The sequence below is a fragment of the Panulirus ornatus genome, chromosome 48 (genome assembly GCF_036320965.1).
Source record: "Panulirus ornatus isolate Po-2019 chromosome 48, ASM3632096v1, whole genome shotgun sequence".
Lineage (NCBI taxonomy): Eukaryota > Metazoa > Arthropoda > Malacostraca > Decapoda > Palinuridae > Panulirus > Panulirus ornatus.
The window spans coordinates 30,652,036-30,677,696 of record NC_092271.1 but is presented as its reverse complement, the minus strand read 5'-3'; the positions used below and the strand labels follow the sequence as shown (position 1 = coordinate 30,677,696).

The following is a 25,661-nucleotide window of genomic DNA, read 5'->3' as shown; positions in this document are numbered from 1 at the left end:
TTGATCTCACTTTTTATGGGTCTAAAAAATATCAAGGTGACTGAGAAAGAGAGATGCTTACAAATCAGAAAATAAAACTCAGACAACAATAATAAACCAAGAACAATTTTATGCAAAAGATACCAGTTAAAATATGTATATACAGTATGTTATGGGCCCATACCCAGGATTTTTCATGGGGGCTGTTGAGTGTCAATCAGTAGAACACACTATCTAATGCAGTTATGGATGAAATACTCATCTGTATTACTGATATAAATGAAACAATGACCACAGTTTATCTGTATTGTGGTGAAAATGCAACAGTAACCTTAATTGGATGGATAAGCATGTTGGTAAACAAAATGTTACATCGTCTGCTGGGGTTACCACTAGTGCCAGGTCATCAAATGAAACTTTAAATTTTTTAGTACAGACACTTTTGGGATGACAATTTTATCACAATTTAATGACATGAAAACAAGCGTACCCAAGCTAAGATACAGCTGTTCTTTGGTGGAACTCATCATCTGCAGAGCGGTATGCAATGCCACCAATTTCCAACAAGGAACCCCGTTTCCTCTATAAGAAAACTTTCTCCCAAGCTACAGTTCTCTGTTGATAATTCAAATTAGCATTGTTTCAATACATTATGATAAAAGTATTGGTAAGCTTTCAAAGATAAATGCAGGTTATATTTTAACACAACTGTAACCACTTCGCTCTCCACATTATTCATACAATATGGTACATGTTGACTCATGCATCATTCATCACACACTTCCTGTCTGCAGAAATAAAATTTCAAAGGGACACTGCTTCCTCCCAGGATGAGCCTGTTGTTTTCCTGAAGCACAGTTGTCCATTATTAACTCAAATAATCAATATTTCTATAACTTTGATAAAAGTATTGGTAAGCTTCTGAAGATAAACATAGGCTATCTTATGTCAACCCAGCCGTATCCACATTACTCATACATTATAGTACATGTTAACTCATGTATGTCATCACATACAAATGAATAAGTCGGTGAATTACAGGAAGTTAGAACGTAAATTTGTTAATACTGTTTGTATGGTATATCTGCAAGGTATTGGCCTCACATCAAAAGCCATTTTATCATACTATTTCCTCATATAATAATGATAATAAATGGTTTATTGAAATTAGGCAGCCATTCAGCTGAAAATCAAAGCAGATATTAAAGAACAGGAAGGTTATAATAACTATTTAACTAATCATAAAAGAGCTTAATGGGAGATTAAGGTAGGCCTGAATATTTCCATGCTTTGGACAAGCACATGAATGAGGTACATCTACATAGGCAGAGTGGCAGAAAGTTTTACACAGTAAATACTATGGTTTATACATTATGTACTCTGTGTTAAGTATATGAACATTAATTGATGAACAGTTACAGTAAGATAGTAGCTGAAATACCAAATAGCTGAACTAAAAGAAGAACCAAGATATTTACTTCCTTATCTGTGCACTTGTTCATGGATTTTTTATAGCATTCACAATGAAAGGTATAGGAACATCTTATTATATCTGTATGTATGAGCATTTACTGGTACAAATAGTGTGTGGTAATCAACGGCTGTCCATGGGGGTCAGGTGTTGGGGAGTGTGTTGGTAGTTTATTGCCAAACTTTCATGTGAGCTTGTTCTGTTGGTTGGAGAATAATTCTGAATGCTTTTTTCTGCATTCTTCCCACTTGGTGTCTCTGTATAGCTGTAAGGGAGGAGGACCAGGATGGGGAGGAATGAGTGAGTTTAGGTAGAATGAAAAAGTTTAAGGATTCCTGAGCTCAGATGACACGATGCCTCTCGATCTCAGTTACAAGAGAAGGTAGAGATGATATGAGGAAGATTTAATAATAGTGCTGACAAGACTCTTCCGGTTTAAACCATCATCTGTAGTGTCACCATAGGACCTTCATGCTGGCACAAATGCTACCTATTGGCAGAACATCTCAGTACTTGTTATCTACAGAACATGAGAGAAAACTGGAACATTTTAATGCTGAATATTTAAGTATCTGTGTTTACTTTCATGTAACAGTAGACAGAGGATTATATATATTTCTTATTATATCTGATTATCAAGTGGTTATGTCTTGTGTTGCAGTGGACAAGTAGTGAAGCCTATTGTAACTAAATACAAATGGTGTTTTTTTTGCGAATAAAGATTGATTAAATCCTTTGTTCTCTTCTTTTTTGTTTTATAGCAAATGGACTTTTTTTGTATACTCTTACTAGACATGCATTTTAACCTCTTGGAAATGTTATTTGTGAAAGAGTCAACCCCCAAATTTTACTCTACTGTAACAGAAATATGGGCGGTACAGCAATGTAGTTTAGAAATTTCCAGTTCAGGTGATTGGCCATCTCTCTCATGGTTCAGAAGATGTATCAATATATATATTGTTTCATACATACCATTTCCTGCATTAGTGAGGTAGCGTCGAGAACAGAGGACTGAGCCTTAAAGGGCAAAAGTCTCACTTGGCCCCCTTCTCTATTCTAGGAGAAGTGGGAGACCAAATTGGAGGTGGAGGGATGGAGTGAAAAAGACGTTGAGTGATTGGGGCCTGAACATGCAAGAGAGTGAAAGGCATGCAAGGAATAGAGTGAATTGGAACGATGTGGTATACCGGGGTCAACGTGCTGCCAATGGATTGAACCAGGGCATGTGAAGCATCTGGGGTAAACCATGGAAAGTTCTGTGGGGCCTGGATGTGGAAAGGGAGCTGTGGTTTCGGTGCATTATACATGACACCTAGAGACTGAGTGTGAATGAATGTGGCCTTTGTTGTCTTTTCCTAGCACTGCCTTGCGCACATGCGGGGGAGGGGGTTGTTATTTCATGTGTGGTGGGGTGGCAACGGGAATGAATAAGGCCCACTCCCCTTACCTCCTTTGTTCTCACCTTTTTCCATTCTGTACTGGTACTCCTGGTACTTCCTCACACAAGTCTCCTTCCCAACAAACTTATACCTCTGTAATATATATATATCTTTTTTCTTTTTTCTTTTAAACTATTCGCCATTTCCCGCGTTAGCGAGGTAGCATTAAGAACAGAGGACTGGGCCTTTGAGGGAATACCCTCACCTGGCCCAATTCTCAGTTCCTTCTTTTGGAAAATTAAAAAAAAAAACGAGAGGGGAGGATTTCCAGCCCCCCGCTCCCTCCCCTTTTAGTCGCCTTCTACGACACGCAGGGAATACGTGGGAAGTATTCTTAATCCCCTATCCCCAGGGATAATATATATATATATATATATAGGGGATTAAGAGTACTTCCCACGTATTCCCTGTGTGTCGTAGAAGGCGACTAAAAGGGGTGGGAGCGGGGGGCTGGAAATCCTCCCCTCTCGTTTTTTTTTTTAATTTTCCAAAAGAGGGAACAGAGAATTGGGCCAGGTGAGGGTATTCCCTCAAAGGCCCAGTCCTCTGTTCTTAACGCTACCTCGCTAATGCGGGAAATGGCGAATAGTTTGAAAAAATATATATATATATATATATATATATATATATATATATATATATATATATATATATATATATTTTCCTTTTCTTTCAAACTATTCGCCATTTCCCGCATTAGCAAGGTAGCTTTAAGAACAGAGGACTGGGCCTCTGAGGGAATATCCTCACCTGGCCCCCTTCTCTGTTCCTTCTTTTGGAAAAAAAAAAAGAAAAAAAAGAAAATGAGAGGGGAGGATTTCCAGCCCCCCCGCTCCCTCCCCTTTTAGTCACCTTCTACAACACGCAGGGAATATGTGGGAAGTATTGTTTCTCCCCTATCCCCAGGGATACCCTAATCCCAAGGGATACATATATATACACACACAGACATATACATATATACACATGTACATAATTCATAGTCTGCCTTTATTTATTTCCATCACCACCTCGCCACACGTGAAATTGCAACCCCCTCCCCCCCTCATGTGTGCGAGGTAGCGCTAGGAAAAGACAACAAAGACCCCATTCGTTCACACTCAGTCTCTAGCTGTCATGTAATAATGCACCAAAACCACAGCTCCCTTTCCACATCCAGGCCCCACAGAACTTTCCATGGTTTACCCCAGACGTTTCACATGCCCTGGTTCAATCCATTGACAGCACGTCGACCCCGGTATACCACATCGTTCCAATTTTGAGTGATCAGGGCCTGAACATGCAGGAGGGTGAAAGGCATGCATGGAATAGAGTGAATTGGAACAATGTGGTATACCGGGGTCGACGTGCTGTCAATGGATTGAACCAGGGCATGTGAAGTGTCTGTGTAAACCATGGAAAGTTCTGTGGGGCCTGGATGTGGAAAGAGAGCTGTGGTTTCGGTGCATTATTACATGACAGCTAGAGACTGAGTGTGAATGAATGGGGCCTTTGTTGTCTTTTCCTAGTGCTACCTCTCACACATGAGGGGGGAGGGGGTTGTTATTCCATGTGTGGCGAGGTGGTGATGGGAATAAATAAAGGCAGACAGTATGAATTATGTACATGTGTATATATGTATATGTCTCTGTATATATGTATGTATATATCAAGATGTATAGGTGTGTATATTTGCATGTGTGGACATGTATGTATATACATGTGTATGTGGGTGGGTTGGGCCATTCTTTTGTCTGTTTCCTTGCACTACCTCGCTAACGCGGGAGACAGCGACAAAGCAAATACATATATATTTTACCTTTTCATACACATTTGCCATTTCCTGCATAAGCGGGGTAGTGTTAAGAACAGAGGACAGCCTTAGAGGAAAAATTTTCACATGGCCCCCTTCGCTGTTCCTTCTTTTTGAAAAAGTAAAAACTGGAGGGGAGGATTTCTAGCCCCCCCGCTCCCTCCCCTTTTAGTTGCCTTTTACGACATGGAGGGAGTATGTGGGAAGTATTCTTTTTCCCCTATCACCAGGGATAACAAATATATATAGACCGAGTGCAGAATGGCAAAAGGTGAGAGCAAATGATGTAAGGGGAGTGGGGGAGGAATGGGATGTATTTAGGGAAACAGTGATGGCTTGAGAAAGGGGAGTGAATGATGGAATGAAGTAAGATTGTTAGTGAAAGAGAGGAGAGAGGCATCTGGACGATTTTTGGAGGGAAGCAGTGCAAATGACTGGGGGATGTATAAAAGAAAATGGCAGGTCAAGAGAAAGGAGCAAGAGGTGAAAAAGAGGGCAAAATGAGAGTTGGGGCGAGAAAGTATCATCAAATTTTAGCGAGAATAAAAAGATGTTTTGGAAGGAGGTAAATAAAGTGCATAAGACAAGAGAACAAATGGGAACATTGGTGAAGGGGGCAAATGGGGAGGTAATAACAAGTCGTGATGAAGTGAGGAGATGGAGTGAATATTTTGAAGGGTTGTTGAATGTGTTTGATGATAGAGTGGCAGATATAGGGTGTTTTGGTCAGGGTGGTGTGCGAAGTGAGAGTGTCAGGGAGAATGGTTTGGTGAACAGAGAACAGGTAGTGAAAGATTTGCAGATGAAAGCCAGCAAGGCGGCAGGTTTGTATGGTATTGCAGTGAAAAAAAAAAAAAAAAGGGGGTGACTGTGTTGTTGATTGGTTGGTAAGGATATTCAGTGTATGTATGGATCATGGTGAAGTGCCTGAGGATTGGCAGAATGCATGCATAGTGCCATTGTACAAAGGCAAAGGGGATAAAGGTGAGTGTTCAAATTAGAAGCATAAGTTTGTTTAGTATTCCTGGGAAATTATAGGGGAGGGTATTGATTGAGAGGGTGAAGGCATGTACAGAGCATCAGATTGGAGAAGAGCAGTGTGGTTTCAGGAGTGGTAGAGGATGTGTGGATCAGGTGTTTGCTTTGAAGAGTGTATGTTAGAAATACTTAGAAAAACAGATGGATTTGCATGTAGCATTTATGGATCTGGGAAGGCATATGATAGGGTGGATGGAGATGCTTTGTGGAAGGTTTTAAGAGTATATGGTGTGGGAGGTAAGTTGCTAGAAGCAGTGAAAAGTTTTTACCAAGATCGTAAGGCAAGTGTACTAGTAGGAAGAAAGGAATGTGATTGGTTCCCAGTGAATGTCTGTTTGCAGCAGGGGTGCGTGATGTATCCATGGTTGTTTAATTTGTTTATGGATGGTGTGGTTAAGGAGGTGAATGCAAGAGTTTTGGAGAGAGGGGCAAGTATGCAGTCTGTTATGGATGAGAGGGCTTGGGAAGTGAGTCAATTGTTGTTTGCTGATGATACAGCGCTGGTGGCTGATTTGGGTGAGAAACTGCAGAAGTTGGTGACTGAGTTTGGTAAAGTGTGTGAAAGAAGAAAGTTGAGAGTAAATGTGAATAAGAGCAAGGTTATGAGGTTCAGTAGGGTTGAGGGGTAAGTTAATTGGGAGGTAAGTTTGAATGGAGAAAAACTGGAGGGAGTGAAGTGTTTTAGATATCTGGGAACGGACTTCGCAGCAGATGGAACCATGGAAGCGGATGCGAGTCACAGGATGGGGGGGGGGGAGATTCTGGAAGTGTGGAAGGCAATAATGTTATCTCGGAGAACAAAAATGGGTATGTTTGATGGAATACAGGCTCCAACAATGTTATATGGTTTTGAGGCATGGGCTATAGATAGGGATGTGCAGAGATAGATGGATGTGTTGGAAATTAAATGTTCGAGGGCAATGTGGTGTGAGGTGGTTTGATCAAGTAAATTATGAAAGGGTAAGAGAGATGTGTGGTAATATAAAAGGAGTGGTTGAGAGAGCAGATGAGGGTGTGTTGAAATGGTTTAGACACATGGAGAGAATGAGTGAGGACAGATTGACAAAGAGGATATGTGTGTCAGAGGTGGAGGACAGAAGGAGAAGCGGGAGACCAAATTGGAGGTAGAAGAATGGAGTGAAAAAGATTTTGAGCAATCGGGGCCTGAACGTACAGGAGGGTGAAAAGTGTGCAAGAAATAGAGTGAATTGGAATGATGTGGTATACCAGTGTCTGGGGTAAACCAAGGAAAGGTCTGTGGGGCCTGGATGTGGAAAGGAAGCTGTGGTTTTGGTGCATTACACATGACAGCTAGACTGTGAACAAATGTGGCCTATTTCTTTTTTTTTTTTTTTTTTTTTTTTCTTTCTGGCGCTGCCTATCTGGAAGGGGGAGGTGCCATTTTGTGTGGTGATGGGATTGGATGAAGGCAGCATGTATGAATATGTACATGTGTATATATATGTATATTTTTTTTTTTTTTTTTTTTTTTATACTTTGTCGCTGTCTCCCGCGTTTGCGAGGTAGCGCAAGGAAACAGACGAAAGAAATGCCCCCCCCCCATACACATGTATATACATACGTCCACACACGCAAATATACATACCTACACAGCTTTCCATGGTTTACCCCAGACGCTTCACATGCCTTGATTCAATCCACTGACAGCACGTCAACCCCGGTATACCACATCGCTCCAATTCACTCTATTCCTTGCCCTCCTTTCACCCTCCTGCATGTTCAGGCCCCGATCACACAAAATCTTTTTCACTCCATCTTTCCACCTCCAATTTGGTCTCCCTCTTCTCCTTGCTCCCTCCACCTCCGACACATATATTCTCTTGGTCAATCTTTCCTCACTCATCCTCTCCATGTGCCCAAACCACTTCAAAACACCCTCTTCTGCTCTCTCAACCACGCTCTTTTTATTTCCACACATCTCTCTTACCCTTACGTTACTCACTCGATCAAACCACCTCACACCACACATTGTCCTCAAACATCTCATTTCCAGCACATCCATCCTCCTGCGCACAACTCTATCCATAGCCCACGCCTCGCAACCATACAACATTGTTGGAACCACTATTCCTTCAAACATACCCATTTTTGCTTTCCGAGACAATGTTCTCGACTTCCACACATTCTTCAAGGCCCCCAGAATTTACGCCCCCTCCCCCACCCTATGATCCACTTCCGCTTCCATGGTTCCATCCGCTGCCAGATCCACTCCCAGATATCTAAAACACTTCACTTCCTCCAGTTTTTCTCCATTCAAACTCACCTCCCAATTGACTTGATCCTCAACCCTACTGTACCTAATAACCTTGCTCTTATTCACATTTACTCTTAACTTTCTTCTTCCACACACTTTACCAAACTCAGTCACCAGTCATATGTATATGTCTGTGTATGTATATGTATGTATACACTGAAATGAATATATATGTGTTCATACTTGCTTTCCTTCATCCATTCCTGGCACCACCCTGCCCCACAGAAAACAGCATCACCACCACCATGATGTAATTACCATAAAAAAAAAGAGCACCTAACACTGTTCCACATCTATTGACTACAGTGGAATCAAAAGCCTTTCCTTTCATTAATTCTCCTGGTAACCCCTTTCTTCATTCTTCCCTTTCCACATATGCTGCTACACTGCCGCTCTGTATTCTATAGATATTATTTTAGCCATTTTTCTTATGAATTGTCTACATGTACCCCCACCCTCAAGGTTTGTACCTCTACCATGCGTTTGGCTGCTGCTTCCAACAGTTTGTGTGTGGAGATCAAACACTCGAGGATTAGCTGCTATAGTACATCCCTCTTCCCTCGAATAGCTAAGCTGTGGAATTCTCTTTCTTCCTTTATCTTTCCCTTTTTGTATATAAACTTTCCTCCTTTAAGAGTCCAGTTTACAAACACTTGTGGAGCCCTGATTTCTACTTTCTTTTCTGTTAACTTTTTTCATCTAAGATGGCCCTGATTGGGGCATGCTATTTGCTCATGTTATGTTGGTCACTAAAAAAGAAAAAAATGCCCTGCATTTTCTGTAAATATATATAGAGACACAACACTTTATGACCTGTGGTTCCAGCCGCTGGACATGGCCAACTTCCTGATTTCTGCAGGAGCTTCTTAAGGATAGAAGGGACTCCTGGGGAAGGAAGGTATAGTACTTATGAACTTTATACAGCCATCAAATATTGAGAATAAAGAAATCTTGCAGTTCAACCCTTCTAAAGGTAGAAATTATCATATACATTTACCTTCTCAGGCATACATCATTTGGAAAGCTTAAAAACTAGCTTTCCATTTCTGAATGAATAATCACGAAATATTGTTATAAGAGAATATAACATTGCTGAAGAAAAAGAATATCACATAAAAACTACAGGAGATTTATTAGTTACATAATCTTTAAAAGGCTGGAATAAAACAGTTTTTTGTTACTAAAGACTAAAGATAACCTTCATCCCAGGTTGAACATACAGAGGACATTACCATGTTTATTTGGTTGCTTATAAAGCATTTCAAATTACATAAACACAAACATATATATATATATATATATATATATATATATATATATATATATATATATATATTACACATGACAGCTAGAGACTGTGTGAACAAATGTGGCCTTTTATGTCTGTTTTCCTGGCGCTACCTCGCTGAAGCAGGGGATAGCAATGCTGTTTTCGTGTGGGGAGAGATAGTGACAAGAATGGATGAAGGCAAGCAAGTATGAATATATACATGTGTATGTATACGTCTGCATATGTGTATATATATGTAAGTACATGTCTGCATAGAAATAGAGCGGGGGGCTGGAAATCCTTCCCTCCCGTTTTTTTAATTTTCCAAAGGAAGGAACAGAGAGGGGAAGCCAAGTGAGGATATTCTCTCTAAGGCTCATCCTATATTCTTGGCGCTACTTCGCTAATGCGCAGAGATCAAACGCGATTCAATTACATTTCCACTGATAAAATTTGATTTAGCTATGATCTTAGTTCCTTCCCAGTCAATATGGTGATCAAAGACAGCTTTATGTTGAAATAAGCTGTTGCTTAGTTGGGTTATGTTGTGAGATCCTAGTCTCCAAATCTTTCTCCAATTGTTCAATACGAAATTCATTAAAGTCTTTACATGGGACTTTATTGACAACACCTGTATTATTTGATGGGCTATTTTTGATAAGGGTATTCTTGATCATGTTGTCATATCTGAATACTACTTTTACATTAAGTTTTTGGAGAACGCGAATACATTCGAGAAGACTTCTCATGGAAGGGAAGAACAATGGTTCTTTGGTAACTTTTATGTTCTGGCTTATCATTTTGGCCTCAATAGAAACATTTCCTTCCTGTAATCTGACACTGGTTAAGTTTATTTACTGGGTATCTTAGCGTCTGTCCAATGTACTGAATCATTTTCATTTCATCACTATTATTCATATCAACATATTAATGTAAAAAGACTGGTTTTTATATCTATGTACCTGAGAGCACATAGGATTTCAGATCCTTAATTTTTAGATGATGAACTAAAAATGCTTCAGTACATTGGACAGAAATTAAAGATACCCAATAAATATACTTAACCATTGTCAGCATACAGCAAGGAAACGTTTCTATTGTGGCCAAAATAATAAGCCAGAATGTAAAAGTTACAAAAGAACCCTTGTTCTTCCCTTCCATGAGAATTTCACATGTGTTCACATTCTCCAAAAACTTATGTACAATATTATTCAAATGTGACAATACTGTGAAGAAAGCCCTCATCAAAAATAACTCATCAAATAATACTGGTGTTGTTTATTAAGTCCCATGCACAGTCTGAAACCAATTTTATATTGTAAATACGGGGAAAGATTTGAAGACGAAGATCTCACAACATAAGTATAGTGTTATGATAGCCCAACAAAGCAATGGCTTACTTCAACATAAAGCTGCCTCTGATCACCATACTGACTAGGAAGGAGCGAAGACCATAGCTAAATCATATCGTTTCAGTGAAAGAAATGTAACTGAATCATGTTTGATCTTTGGCACATTTGATTATAATGTAAATATATCCTCTGGCCATTTTAAATGTGACAAACAGTCCACTGAAATAATCATTAAGAAGTATCCACCAAAATAACCCTCTCCATACACCATGTAAAGAAAGGGTCAGACGTCAGGTATCATAAATAGTGCCCACCTACTCTCCACGGGGATGAGTGAAGCCCTGCCTCACTGCTACCTCTGTGCTTTTAAGGACCTCAACACTTGTAACTCCCCCACTCTGTCTGCGGATATAAATATATATATATATATATATATATATATATATATATATATATATATATATATATTTTTTTTTTTTTTTTTTTTTTTTTTTATACTTTGTCGCTGTCTCCCGCGTTTGCGAGGTAGTGCAAGGAAACAGATGAAAGAAATGGCCCAACCCACCCCCATACACATGTATATACACACGTCCACACACGCAAATATACATACCTACACAGCTTTCCATGGTTTACCCCAGACGCTTCACATGCCTTGATTCAATCCACTGACAGCACGTCAACCCCGGTATACCACATCGCTCCAATTCACTCTATTCCTTGCCCTCCTTTCACCCTCCTGCATGTTCAGGCCCCGATCACACAAAATCTTTTTCACTCCATCTTTCCACCTCCAATTTGGTCTCCCTCTTCTCCTCGTTCCCTCCACCTCCGACACATATATCCTCTTGGTCAATCTTTCCTCACTCATTCTCTCCATGTGCCCAAACCACTTCAAAACACCCTCTTCTGCTCTCTCAACCACGCTCTTTTTATTTCCACACATCTCTCTTACCCTTACGTTACTCACTCGATCAAACCACCTCACACCACACATTGTCCTCAAACATCTCATTTCCAGCACATCCATCCTCCTGCGCACAACTCTGTCCATAGCCCACGCCTCGCAACCATACAACATTGTTGGAACCACTATTCCTTCAAACATACCCATTTTTGCTTTCCGAGATAATGTTCTCGACTTCCACACATTCTTCAAGACCCCCAGAATTTTCGCCCCCTCCCCCACCCTATGATCCACTTCCGCTTCCATGGTTCCATCCGCTGCCAGATCCACTCCCAGATATCTAAAACACTTCACTTCCTCCAGTTTTTCTCCATTCAAACTCACCTCCCAATTGACTTGACCCTCAACCCTACTGTACCTAATAACCTTGCTCTTATTCACATTTACTCTTAACTTTCTTCTTCCACACACTTTACCAAACTCAGTGACCAGCTTCTGCAGTTTCTCACATGAATCAGCCACCAGCGCTGTATCATCAGCGAACAACAACTGACTCACTTCCCAAGCTCTCTCATCCCCAACAGACTTCATACTTGCCCCTCTTTCCAAAACTCTTGCATTTACCTCCCTAACAACCCCATCCATAAACAAATTAAACAACCATGGAGACATCACACACCCCTGCCGCAAACCTACATTCACTGAGAACCAACCACTTTCCTCTCTTCCTACCCGTACACAGATATATATCTTTTCTTTCCCGCATTAGTGAGGCAGTGTTAAGAATAGAGGACTGGGACTTTTTTGGAATATCCTCACCTGGCCCCCTCTGTTCCTTCTTTTGGAAAATTAAAAAAAAAAACAAGAGGGGAGGATATCCAGCCCCCCGCTCCCTCCCCTTTCAGTCGCCTTCTACGATACGCAGGGAATACATGGGAATTTCTCCCCTATCCCCAGGGAAAATATATATATATATATATATATATATATATATATATATATATATATATATATGTGAATAAGAGCAAGGTTATTAGGTACAGTAGGGTTGAGGGTCAATTCAATTGGGAGGTGAGTTTGAATGGAGAAAAACTGGAGGAAGTGAAGTGTTTTAGATATCTGGGAGTGGATCTGGCAGTGGATGGAACCATGGAAGTGGAAGTGGATCATAGGGTGGGGGAGGGGGCGAAAATTCTGGGAGCCTTGAAGAATGTGTGGAAGTCGAGAACATTATCTCGGAAAGCAAAAATGGGTATGTTTGAAGGAATAGTGGTTCCAACAATGTTGTATGGTTGCGAGGCGTGGACTATGGATAGAGTTGTGCGCAGGAGGATGGATGTGCCGGAAATGAGATGTTTGAGGACAATGTGTGGTGTGAGGTGGTTTGATCGAGTAAGTAACGTAAGGGTAAGAGAGATGTGTGGAAATAAAAAGAGCGTGGTTGAGATAGCAGAAGAGGGTGTTTTGAAATGGTTTGGTCACATGGAGAGAATGAGTGAGGAAAGATTGACCAAGAGGATATATGTGTTGGAGGTGGAGGGAACGAGGAGAAGAGGGAGACCAAATTGGAGGTGGAAAGATGGAGTGAAAAAGATTTTGTGTGATCAGGGCCTGAACATGCAGGAGGGTGAAAGGAGGGCAAAGAATAGAGTGAATTGGAGCGATGTGGTATACCAGGGGTTGACGTGCTGTCAGTGGAGTGAATCAAGGCATGTGAGGCGTCTGGGGTGGACCATGGAAAGCTGTGTAGGTATGTATACACGTGTGTGGACATGTGTATTTGGGCCAGGTGAGGGTATTCCCTCAAAGGCCCAGTCCTCTGTTCTTAACGCTACCTCGCTAATGCGGGAAATGGTGAATAGTTTGAAAAAAAAAAAAAAAAAAAAAAAAAATATAATATATAAAAAAAAAAATATATATATATATATATATATATATATATATATATATTATCCCTGGGGATAGGGGATTAAGAATACTTCCCACGTATTCCCTGCGTGTCGTAGAAGGCGACTAAAAGGGAAGGGAGCGGGGGGCTGGAAATCCTCCCCTCTCGTTTTTTTTTTTTTAATTTTCCAAAAGAAGGAACAGAGGGGGCCAGGTGAGGATATTCCAAAAAAGGCCCAGTCCTCTGTTCTTAACGCTACCTCGCCAACGCGGGAAATGGCAAATAGTTTAAAAGAAAGAAAGAAATATATATATATATATATATATATATATATATATATATATATATATATATATATATATATAGATATATATATATATATATATATATATATATAGACTGAGTACAGAATGGAAAAAGGTGAGAACAATGGAAGCGGGGGGAGTGGGGGAGGAGTGGGATGTATTTAGGGAATCAGTGATGGATTGCGCAAAAGATGCTTGTGGCATGAGAAGAGTGGGAGGTGGGTTGATTAGAAAGGGTAGTGAGTGGTGGGATGAAGAAGTAAGAGTATTAGTGAAAGAGAAGAGAGAGGCATTTGGACGATTTTTGCAGGGAAAAAATGCAATTGAGTGGGAGATGTATAAAAGAAAGAGACAGGAGGTCAAGAGAAAGGTGCAAGAGGTGAAAAAAAGGGCAAATGAGAGTTGGGGTGAGAGAGTATCATTAAATTTTAGGGAGAATAAAAAGGTGTTCTGGAAGGAGGTAAATAAAGTGCGTAAGACAAGGGAGCAAATGGGAACTTCAGTGAAGGGCGCAAATGGGGAGGTGATAACAAGTAGTGGTGATGTGAGAAGGAGATGGAGTGAGTATTTTGAAGGTTTGTTGAATGTGTTTGATGATAGAGTGGCAGATATAGGGTGTTTTGGTCGAGGTGGTGTGCAAAGTGAGAGGGTTGGGGAAAATGATTTGGTAAACAGAGAAGAGGTAGTGAAAGCTTTGCGGAAGATGAAAGCCGGCAAGGCAGCAGGTTTGGATGGTATTGCAGTGGAATTTATTAAAAAAGGGGGTGACTGTATTGTTGACTGGTTGGTAAGGTTATTTAATGTATGTATGACGCTTGGTGAGGTGCCTGAGGATTGGCGGAATGCGTGCATAGTGCCATTGTACAAAGGCAAAGGGGATAAGAGTGAATGCTCAAATTACAGAGGTATAAGTTTGTTGAGTATTCCTGGTAAATTATATGGGAGGGTATTGATTGAGAGGGTGAAGGCATGTACAGAGCATCAGATTGGGGAAGAGCAGTGTGGTTTCAGAAGTGGTAGAGGATGTGTGGATCAGGTGTTTGCTTTGAAGAATGTATGTGAGAAATACTTAGAAAAGCAAATGGATTTGTATGTAGCATTTATGGATCTGGAGAAGGCATATGATAGAGTTGATAGAGATGCTCTGTGGAAGGTATTAAGAATATATGGTGTGGGAGGAAAGTTGTTAGAAGCAGTGAAAAGTTTTTATCGAGGATGTAAGGCATGTGTACGTGTAGGAAGAGAGGAAAGTGATTGGTTCTCAGTGAATGTAGGTTTGTGGCAGGGGTGTGTGATGTCTCCATGGTTGTTTAATTTGTTTATGGATGGGGTTGTTAGGGAGGTGAATGCAAGAGTTTTGGAAAGAGGGGCAAGTATGAAGTCTGTTGGGGATGAGAGAGCTTGGGAAGTGAGTCAGTTGTTGTTCGCTGATGATACAGCGCTGGTGGCTGATTCATGTGAGAAACTGCAGAAGCTGGTGACTGAGTTTGGTAAAGTGTGTGGAAGAAGAAAGTTAAGAGTAAATGTGAATAAGAGCAAGGTTATTAGGTACAGTAGGGTTGAGGGTCAAGTCAATTGGGAGGTGAGTTTGAATGGAGAAAAACTGGAGGAAGTGAAGTGTTTTAGATATCTGGGAGTGGATCTGGCAGCGGATGGAACCATGGAAGCGGAAGTGGATCATAGGGTGGGGGAGGGGGCGAAAATTCTGGGGGCCTTGAAGAATGTGTGGAAGTCGAGAACATTATCTCGGAAAGCAAAAATGGGTATGTTTGAAGGAATAGTGGTTCCAACAATGTTGTATGGTTGCGAGGTGTGGGCTATGGATAGAGTTGTGTGCAGGAGGATGGATGTGCTGGAAATGAGATGTTTGAGGACAATGTGTGGTGTGAGGTGGTTTGATCGAGTGAGTAACGTAAGGGTAAGAGAGATGTGTGGAAATAAAAAGAGCGTGGTTGAGAGAGCAGAAGAGGGTGTTTTGAAGTGGTTTGGGCACATGGAGAGAATGAGTGAGGAAAGATTGACCAAGAGGATATATGTGTCGGAGGTGGAGGGAACGAGGAGAAGAGGGAGACCAAATTGGAGGTGGAAAGATGGAGTGAAAAAGATTTTGTGTGATCGGGGCCTGAACATGCAGGAGGGTGAAAGGAGGGCAAGGAATAGAGTGAATTGGAGCGATGTGGTATACCGGGGTTGACGTGCTGTCAGTGGATTGAATCAAGGCATGTGAAGCGTCTGGGGTAAACCATGGAAAGCTGTGTAGGTATGTATATTTGCGTGTGTGGACGTATGTATATACATGTGTATGGGGGGGGTTGGGCCATTTCTTTCGTCTGTTTCCTTGCGCAACCTCGCAAACGCGGGAGACAGTGACAAAGTATAAAAAAAAAAAAAAAAAAAAAATATATATATATATATATATATATATATATATATATATATATATTTTATCCCTGGGGATAGGGGAGAAAGAATACTTCCCACGTATTCCCTGCGTGTCGTAGAAGGCGACTAAAAGGGGAGGGAGCGGGGGGCTGGAAATCCTCCCCTCTCAATTTTTTTTAATTTTCCAAAAGGAGGAACAGAGAAGGGGGCCAGGTGAGGATATTCCCTCAGTGGCCCAGTTCTCTGTTCTTAACGCTACCTCGCTAATGCGGGAAATGGCGAATAGTTTAAAAAAAAAAAAAAAAAAAATATATATATATATATATATATATATATATGGAGAAAAACTGGAAGGAAGTGTTCTTGATATCTGGGAGTGCAAAAAATGGTAGAAGTATAAAAGAAAGAGGCAGGTCAAGAGAAACGAGCAAGAGGTGAAAAAAAGGGCAAATGAGAGTTGGGGTGAGAGAGTATCATTAAATTTTAGGGAGAAAAAGATATTTTGAAAGGAGGTAAATAAAGTGCGTAAGACGAGAACAAATGAGAACATCAGTGAAGGGGGGTAATGGGGAGGTAATAACAAGTAGTGGTGATGTGAGGAGATGGAGTGAGTATTTTGAAGATTTGTTGAATGTGTTAGATGATGGAGTGGTAGATGTAAGATGTTTTGGTCGAGGTGGTGTGCGAAGTGAGAGGGTCAGGGAGAATGATTTGGTAAACAGAGAATGGGTAGTGAAAGCTTTGCGGGAGATGAAAACCGGCAAGGCGGCAGGTTTGGATGGTATTGCAATGGAATTTCTTAAAAAAGGGGTGACTGTGTTGTTGACTGGTTGGTAAGAATATTCAATGTGTGTATGGCTCATGGTGAGTTGCCTCAGGATTAGCGGTATGCATGCATTGTGCCATTATACAAGGGCAAAGGGGATAAAGGTGAGTGTTCAAATTACAGAGGTACAAGTTAGTTGAGTATTCCTGGGAAATTATATGGGAAGGAATTGACTGAGAGGGTGAAGTCATGTACAGAGCATCAGATTGGGGAAGAGCAGTGAGGTTTCAGAAGTGGTGGAGGATGTGTGGATCAGGAGTTTGCTTTGAAGAATGTATATGAGAAATACTTACAAAAACAAATGGATCTGTATATAGCATTTATGGATCTGGAGAAGGCATATGATAGAGTTGATAGAGATGCTCTGTGGAAGGTATTAAGAGTATATGGTGTGGGAGGCAAGTTGCTAGAAGCAGTGAAAAGTTTTTATAGAGGATGTAAGGCATGTGTACGAGTAGGAAGAGGGGAAGGTGATTGGTTCTCAGTGAATGTCGGTTTGTGGCAGGGGTTTGTGATGTCTCCATGGTTGTTTAATTTGTTTATGGATGGGGTTGTTAGGGAGGTGAATGCAAGAGTTTTGGAGAGAGAGGCAAGTATGCAGACTGTTGTGGATGAGAGAGGGCTTAGGAAGTGAGTCAGTTGTTCACTGATGATATGGCACTGGTGGCTGGTTCGGGTGAGAAACTGCAGAAGTTGGCGATGGAGTCTGGTAAAGTGTGTGAAAGAGGAAAGCTGAGAGTAAATGTAAATAAGAGCAAGGTTATTAGGTACAGTAGGATTGAGGAACGAGTCAATTACGAGGTCAGTTTGAATGGAGAAAAACTGGAGGAAGTGAAGTGTTTTAGATATCTGGGAGTGGATTTGGCAGTAGATGGAACCATGGAAGCGGAAGTGAGTCACAGGGTGGGGGAGGGGGTGAAAGTTTCTGGAAGCATTGAAAAATGTGTGGAAAGTGAGAACATTATCTCAGATAGCAAAAATGGGTATGTATGAAGGAATAGTGGTTCCAACAACATATGTGTCAGAGGTGGAGGAAACGAGGAGAAGTGTGAGACCAAATTGGAGGTGGAAGGAGGAAGTGAAAAAGATTTTGAGCGATCGGGGCCTGAACATGCAGGAGGGTGAAAGGCATGCAAGGAATAGAGTGAATTGGAACGATGTGGTATACCGTGGTCGATGTGCTGTCAATGGATTGAACCAGGGCATGTGAAGCGTCTGGGGTAAACCATGGAAAGTTTTGTGGGACCTGGATGTGGAAAGGGAGGTGTGGTTTCGATTCATTATACATGACAGCTAGAGACTGAGTGTGAACAAATGTGGCCTTTGTTGTCTTTTCCTAGCGCTACCTCATGCACGTGCGAGGGGAGGGGGTTGTCATTTCATGTGGGGCGGGGTGGCGAGAGGAATGAATAAAGGCAGCAAGTATGAATTATGTATATGTGTATATATGTATATGTCATGTATGTATATGTATGTATACGATGAAATGTATAGGTATGTATATGTGCATGTGTGGACATGTATTTGTATACGTGTGTGTGTGAGTGGGTTGGGCCATTTCCTTGCGCTACCTCGCTAATGCAGGAGACAGCAACAAAGTATAATAAAAAGAAAAGAGAGCAGAAGAGGGTGTTATGAAATGGTTTGGTCATATGGAAAGAATGAGTAAGGAAAGATTGACCAAGAGGACATATGTGTCAGAGGTGAAGGGAATGAGAAGTGGGAGACCAAATTGGAGATGGAAAGATGGAGTGAAAAAAATTTTGAATGATCGGGGCCTGAACATGCAGGAGGGTAAAAGGCATGCAAGGAATAGAGTGAATTGGAACAATGTGGTATACCGGGGTCCACGTGATGTCAATGGATTGAACCAGGGCATGTGAAGCGTCTGGGGCAAACCATGGAAAGTTCTGTGGGGCCTGGATGTGGAAAGGGAGCTGTGGTTTCTGTGCATTATTACATGACAACTAGAGACTGAGTGTGAACGAATGTGGCCTTTATTGTCTTTTCCTAGCGCTACCTTGTGCACATGCAGGGGGAGGGGGTTGTTATTTCATGTGTGGTGGGGTGGCGATGGGAATGAATAAAGGCAGACAATATGAATTATGTACAAGTGTATATATGTATATGTCTGTGTGCGTATATATATATATGTATACGTTGAGATGTATAGGTATGTATATTTGCATGAGTGGACGTGTATCTATATACATGTGTATCTGGGTGGGTTGGGCCATTCTTTCGTCTGTTTCCTTGTGCTACCTCGCTAACGGGGGAGACAGCGACAAAGCAAAATAAATAAATATATATTCATTTCATGCCCTTATTCATTCGCGTAGCCACCCCGCCACACATGAAATGACAACCCCCTCCCCCCCAGATGTGCAAGAGGTAATGCTACGAAAAGGCAACAAAGGACACATTTGTTCACACTCAGTCTCTAGCTGTCATGTAAAATGCACCGAAACCACAGCTCCCTTTCCACATCCAGGCCCTACAAAACTTTCCATGGTTTACCCCAGACGCTTCACATGCCCTGGTTCAATCCATTGACAGCACATCGACCCTGGTATACCACATCATTCCAATTCACTCTATTCCTTGCACACCTTTCACCCTCTTGCATGTTCAGGCCCCGATCACTCAAAATCTTTTTCACTCCATCTTTCCACCTCCAATTTGGTCTCCCACTTCTCCTCGTTCCCTGTTCCCTCCACCTCTGACACATATATCCTCTTTGTCAATCTTTCCTCACTCATTCTCTCCATGTGACCAAACCATTTCAAAACACCCTCTTCTGCCCTCTCAACCACACTCTTTTATTATCACACATCTCTCTTACCCTTTCATTACTTAATCAAACCACCTCACACCTCATATTGTCCTCAAACATCTCATTTCCAACACATCCACCCTCCTCCGCACAACTCTATCTATAGTCCACGCCTTGCAACCTATATATATAACATTGTTGGAACCACTATTCCTTCAAACATACCCATCTTTGCTTTACAAGATAATGTTCTTGACTTCCACACATTTTGCAACGCTCCCAGAACTTTCGCCCCCTCTCCCACCCTATGATTCACTTCTGCTTCCATGGTTCCATCTGCTGCACTCCAAGATATCTAAAACACTTCTCTTCCTCCAGTTTTTCTCCATTCAAACTTACCTCCCAACTGACTTGTCCCTCAACCCTACTGTACCTAATAACTTTCCTCTTATTCACATTTACTCTCAGCTTTCTTTTTTCACACACTTTACCAATCTTAGTCACCAGCTTCTGCAGTTTCTCACCCGAATCAGCCACCAGCGCTGTATCATCAGCGAACAACAACTGACTCACTTCCCAAGCTCTCTCATCCACAACAGACTAATGAAGAGTTTGAATTAGATATATTCTGATCAAAGTTAAAGTATCCTAAATCTTTCGTTGACACATCTCTTAAGTTGGCAAAGAAATCATTTTATAGAGTCAACCTCCCCTAGATACCAAGAATCTTTTAATTCTCCCATTTAGTCATAATTCTACCTTGGTTCCAAACTTACTCAGTCCTTTAATGTGAAAGAAGCCTTTTGCAAAAATAATGCTTAATATCTTCTTAACCAAAACCTTGCCAGAAAATTCTGCATGTCGTGTATACCAAATACCTTTTAAAAGCTGTAATATGTTTTATGTTGGGCAGACTGTTAAGGATCTCTCTGTTAGACTTGAGCAATGTAAGTAAAGTATAAGAACAGATCAAGATTCAAATGCTTTGTTTAGTCATGTTAAAAATTACGAAAGTTGTACTAACAGGAACTGCTAATTCATTTATAACCTGTAACTCCTTGACTAAGAGAAATATCACTGAATTTTCTCTTATTAGATCCACAAAATATTGTAACATTAATATTAATGAAGGTCTACATAAATGGGATAGCAAAACTTGTAAACAGGTTCCTGTCTTGTCCTTGCAATAAAATTTTACGACAGGCACATTGCCAGACCCGAAAACCACTAACACTTGTGTACCAACAGCATCTTAGCTCCACCTCTCCTGTAAACTTATACTGACTGTTCTAAGTGTTCTATCTCATTCTTGTATCTCCCCTGAATATGTGGTCATACATAAAAATGCATTTGGCTTATCATTTATAACTAATGCTAATTCATTTATAACCTGTAACTCCTTCACTAAGAGTAATATCACTGAATTTTCTCTTATTAGATCCACAAAAAATTGTAACAAGAATAATAATGAAGGTCTCCATAAATGGGAGAGCAAAATTTGTAAACGGTTTCCTGTCTTGTCAATGCAATAAAATTTTACGACAGGCACAGTGCCAGACCTGAAAACCACTAACACTTGTGTACCAACAGCGTCTTAGCTCCACCTCTCCTATATACTTACACTGACTGTTCTAAGTATTCTATCTCAGTCTTGTATCTTCCCTGAATATGTGGTCATACACGAAAGTGCATTTGGCTTATCATGTTTCATTCTTCCTCGTGGTTATCAGAATATACTAGATCACAGGCATCACTGTGACCTACTGGAGAGAGGGGCTGAGTATGACAAGGCCTGGGAACTGTGTTGCTGTTCGCCGATGATACAACACTGGTGGCTGTTTCAAGTGAGAAACTGCAGAAGTGACTGAGTTTGGAAAAGTGTGCGAAAGGAGAAAGTGAAGAGTAAATATATGGTTATTAGGTTCAGGAGGGTTGAGGAACAAGTTCATTGGGATGAAGTTTGAATGGAGAAAAACTGGAGGGAGAGAAGTGTTTTGGTTTCTGGGAGTGGACTTGGCAGTGAATGGAACCAAAAAAGCAGAAACGAGTCACAGGGTGGAGGAGGGGGCGAAGGTTCTGGGAGTGATGAAGGATGTATGGAAAGGGAGAACATTATTTCAGAGAGCAAAACTGGATATTTGTAAAGGAACAGTAGTTCCAACAATATTATATGGTTGAAAGGCATGTGCTATAGATAGGGTTGTGTGGAGGAGAGTGGATTGTGCTATAGATAGGGTTGTGTGGAGGAGAGTGGATGTGTTGGAAATGAAATGTTTGAAGACAATATGTGGTGTGAGGTAGTTTGACTGAGTAAGTAATGAAGGGGTAAGAGAGATGCGTGGTCATAAAAAGAGTAGCAATGCTATTTCCTGTGTGGTGGGGTAGCGACAGGTATGGATGTAGGCAAGCAAGTACGAATATGTGGGGCCTGAATGTGGACAGGGAGCTGTGGTTTTGGTTCATTGCACATGACAGCTAGATTGAATGTGAACAAATGAGGCCTTTTTCGTTTGTTTTCCCGGCGCTGCCAAGCTGAAGCAGGAGGTAGCAATGCTATTTCCTGTGCGGTGGGGTAGCGAAAGGAATGGATGAAGGCAAGCATCAATATGTTTTTTTTTTTTGCTTTGTCGCTGTCTCCCGCGTTTGCGAAGTATCAATATGTACATGTGTATATATGTTTATGTCTGTGTATGTGTATGTACATGTATGTATATGCTGATATGTATATGTGCGTGTATGTGCTTTGAAGAATGTGTGTAAGATGAGAACGTTCTCTCAGAAAGCAAAACTGGGTATGTTTGAAGGAATAGTGGTTCCAACAATGTTATATGGTTGTGAGGCATGGGCTATAGACAGAGATGTGCGGAGGAGGGTGGATGTGTTGGAAATGAGATGTTTGAAGACAATATGTGGTGTGAGGTGGTTTGATCAAGTAAGTAATGAAAGGGTGAGAGAGATGGGTGGTAATAAAGAGAGTGTGGTTGAGAGAGCAGAAGAGGGTGTTTTGAAATGGTTTGGTCACATGGAGAGAACGAGTGAGGAAAGATTGACAAAGAGGATATATGTGTCAGAGGTGGAGGGAACGAGGAGAAGTGGGAGACCAAATTGGAGGTGGAAAGATGGAGTGAAAAAGATTTTGAGTGATTGGGGCCTGAACATGCAGGAGGGTGGAAGGCATGCAAGGAATAGAGTGAATCTTTTCTTTTTTCTTTCATCCTATTCACTATTTCCCAAATTAGCGAGGTAGTGTAAAGAACAGAGGACTGGGCCTTTGTGGGAATATTCTCACCTGGCCCCTTTTCCTGTTCCTTCTTTTGGAAAATAAAAAAAAATAAAAGAAAGAAATATATATATATATATATATATATATATATATATATATATATATATATATATATATATATATATATATATATATATATCATTTATGGAGAGATATATACACATATGTATGAGTGAGCACATGCACATACAGATAGATGTGGCCCATACATGCTCACATATATTCTTGCATACATAAAAAGATGTACACACAAATATGTACAAAGATGCACACACATAAGCATGCACGTATACATGCAAGTCATGATTGCATACAACATGCATGATATGTAAATCTCTCAACATGGGCTAAATTACATATACAGAAAACCAATCACAGACTCATGCACATACATTCACCCACATACAAAACCCCTCAACTTGACTACGGGACATATACAAGCCTAAAGAGCCATGCTAACAACAGTTAAATAATATGACAATTATATCACAATATGTAAAAGTCTTGACGTTAATAACAATGAGGCTAGTATTTCACTGCCAAATTCATTTATAAAATGTAGCCTTACTCATATATCTATTTCTCAATAAGATGCTATAATATGGATCACTAACCTTGTAACAAACAAGGAAGAAATTCTATAGTATACTATCAAATAACAAGAGATTAAGGAATGAAACTGATCTTATAGCAGTTGAGAATTGAAAAAGAATTTTTATGAGAATTCAGGGCACATTGACAGAAATTTCTGTCCTTACACTTGCATTTTCTTGTCACTTCTACATTATGTTGTGCCAATGACCCCCCATAAATACTTTTGTTAAATAATCCCACACTAAATTTGTATCAAACACATTTAACTGAGCTGTCCTTGCAAGTTTCCCAGTCTGCAGTTTTGACAACTTCCTTCTTTGCCAAACTGATCTCTCAAAACTTTTTTTCAATTTGTGTACCTATTAACCACATTCTCATTTTGATACATACATCATGCTCCTCTAATATTTCATACTTCTCCTCATTGTTCATTTTCCATCAATGATCAAAACAAGATTCTAGAAGGAGTAATTAATCTACACCTGCAAAACCCACTGTGCCCTCGATGGCCTTTATGAGCTTTTCACGAAGTTCATGATAAGACTGGTATGGAGGCAGATCCAGTCGGTTGAAGCTGAAAATCAAAGTTTTCATTAGTCATATGCACACATTTAGCATCATCAATCAATCTGTACATATAATGAAGAAAGCTAATAATTCTTAATCATTTCCTTCATTAACACCATCCCTGTTGTGTACATATAATGAACACAGCCAATAATACTTAATCAATTCCTTCAACAACACTATTCCTGTTATAACTGTCATTTCCTGATCCAGAAAACTTCATCACCAAGGCTGTGACCCATGGAAATACAGTTTGATAATACACCAAACTTTATTATAAAACACTCTGATCCAAATGCAATTCAACCACTCACACATGTATATACATACAAACCCGCACACGCACATACACATACCTATACATTTCAACGTATACATACATACACCTATACAGACATATACATATATACACATGTATATATTCATACTTGCTGCCTTCATCCATTCCTGTTGCCATCCCGCCACACATGAAATGGCACCCCCCCCCTTCCCCCACACGCATGTGAGGTAGCACTAGGAAAAGACAAAGGCCACATTCGTTCATACTCAAGTCTCTAGCTCTCTTGTGTAATGCCCGAAACCATCGCTCCCTTTCTGCATCCAGGCCCCACAAAACTTTCCATGGTTTACTCCAGACGCTTCACATGCCCTGGTTCAATCCACTGACAGCACGACGACCCCGGTATACCACATCGTTCCAATTCACTCTATTCCTTGCACGCCTTTCACCCTCCTGTATGTTCAAGCCCCAATCGTTCAAAATCTTTTTCACTCCATCCTTTCACCTCCAATTTGGTCTCCCTTGTTCCCTCCACTTCTGACACATATATCCTCTTTGTCAATCTTTCCTCACTCATTCTCTCCATGTGACCAAACCATTTCAATACACCCTCTTCTGCTCTCTCAACCACACTCTTTCTATTACCATTCATCTCTCTTACCCTTTTATTACTTACTCGATCACACTAACTCACACCACATATTGTCCTCAAACATCTCATTTCCCACACATCCACCCTCCTCTGCACAACCCTATCTATAGCCCATGCCTCACAACCATATAACATTGTTGGAACCACTATTCCTTCAAACATACCCATTTTTGCTCTCCGAGATAAGGTTGTTGCCTTCCACACATCTTCAACACTCCCAGAACCTTCGTCCCCTTCCCCACCCTGTGACTCACTTCCGCTTCCATGGTTCCATCCGCTGCCAAATCCACTACCAGATATCTAAAATACTTCACTTCCTCTAGTTTTTCTCCATTCACACTTACTTCCCAATTGACTTTTTCCTCAATCCTACTGAATCTAATAACCTTGCTCTTATTCACATTTACTCTCAGCTTTCTCCTTTCACACACTTTACCAAACTCAGTCATCAACTTCTGCAGTTTCTCACCCGAATCAGCCACTAGCACCGTATCATCACCGAACAACAACTGACTCACTTCCCAAGCCCTCTCATCCACAACAGACTGCATACTTGCCCCTCTCTCCAAAACTCTTGCATTCATCTCC

The 25,661-nt window shown here is 40.8% G+C and overlaps 2 protein-coding genes across 3 annotated transcripts in view; one reads left to right on the top strand and one right to left on the bottom strand.

The window, feature by feature from the left end:
- The window catches only part of LOC139763949 (uncharacterized), a 95,022-nt gene that overhangs the window by 40,077 nt on the left and 29,284 nt on the right, over window positions 1-25,661 (top strand). The gene's annotated exons all lie outside the window — the stretch shown is intronic.
- The window catches only part of Nedd4 (E3 ubiquitin-protein ligase Nedd4), a 202,606-nt gene continuing 193,708 nt past the window's right edge, over window positions 16,764-25,661 (bottom strand). For both annotated transcript variants that reach the window (XM_071690428.1, XM_071690429.1), the window contains one exon: window positions 16,764-24,148. In XM_071690428.1, coding sequence (XP_071546529.1) covers window positions 24,046-24,148 — 103 coding nt within the window. In that variant the 3' untranslated portion in view covers window positions 16,764-24,045. The remainder of the gene's footprint in view (window positions 24,149-25,661) is intronic.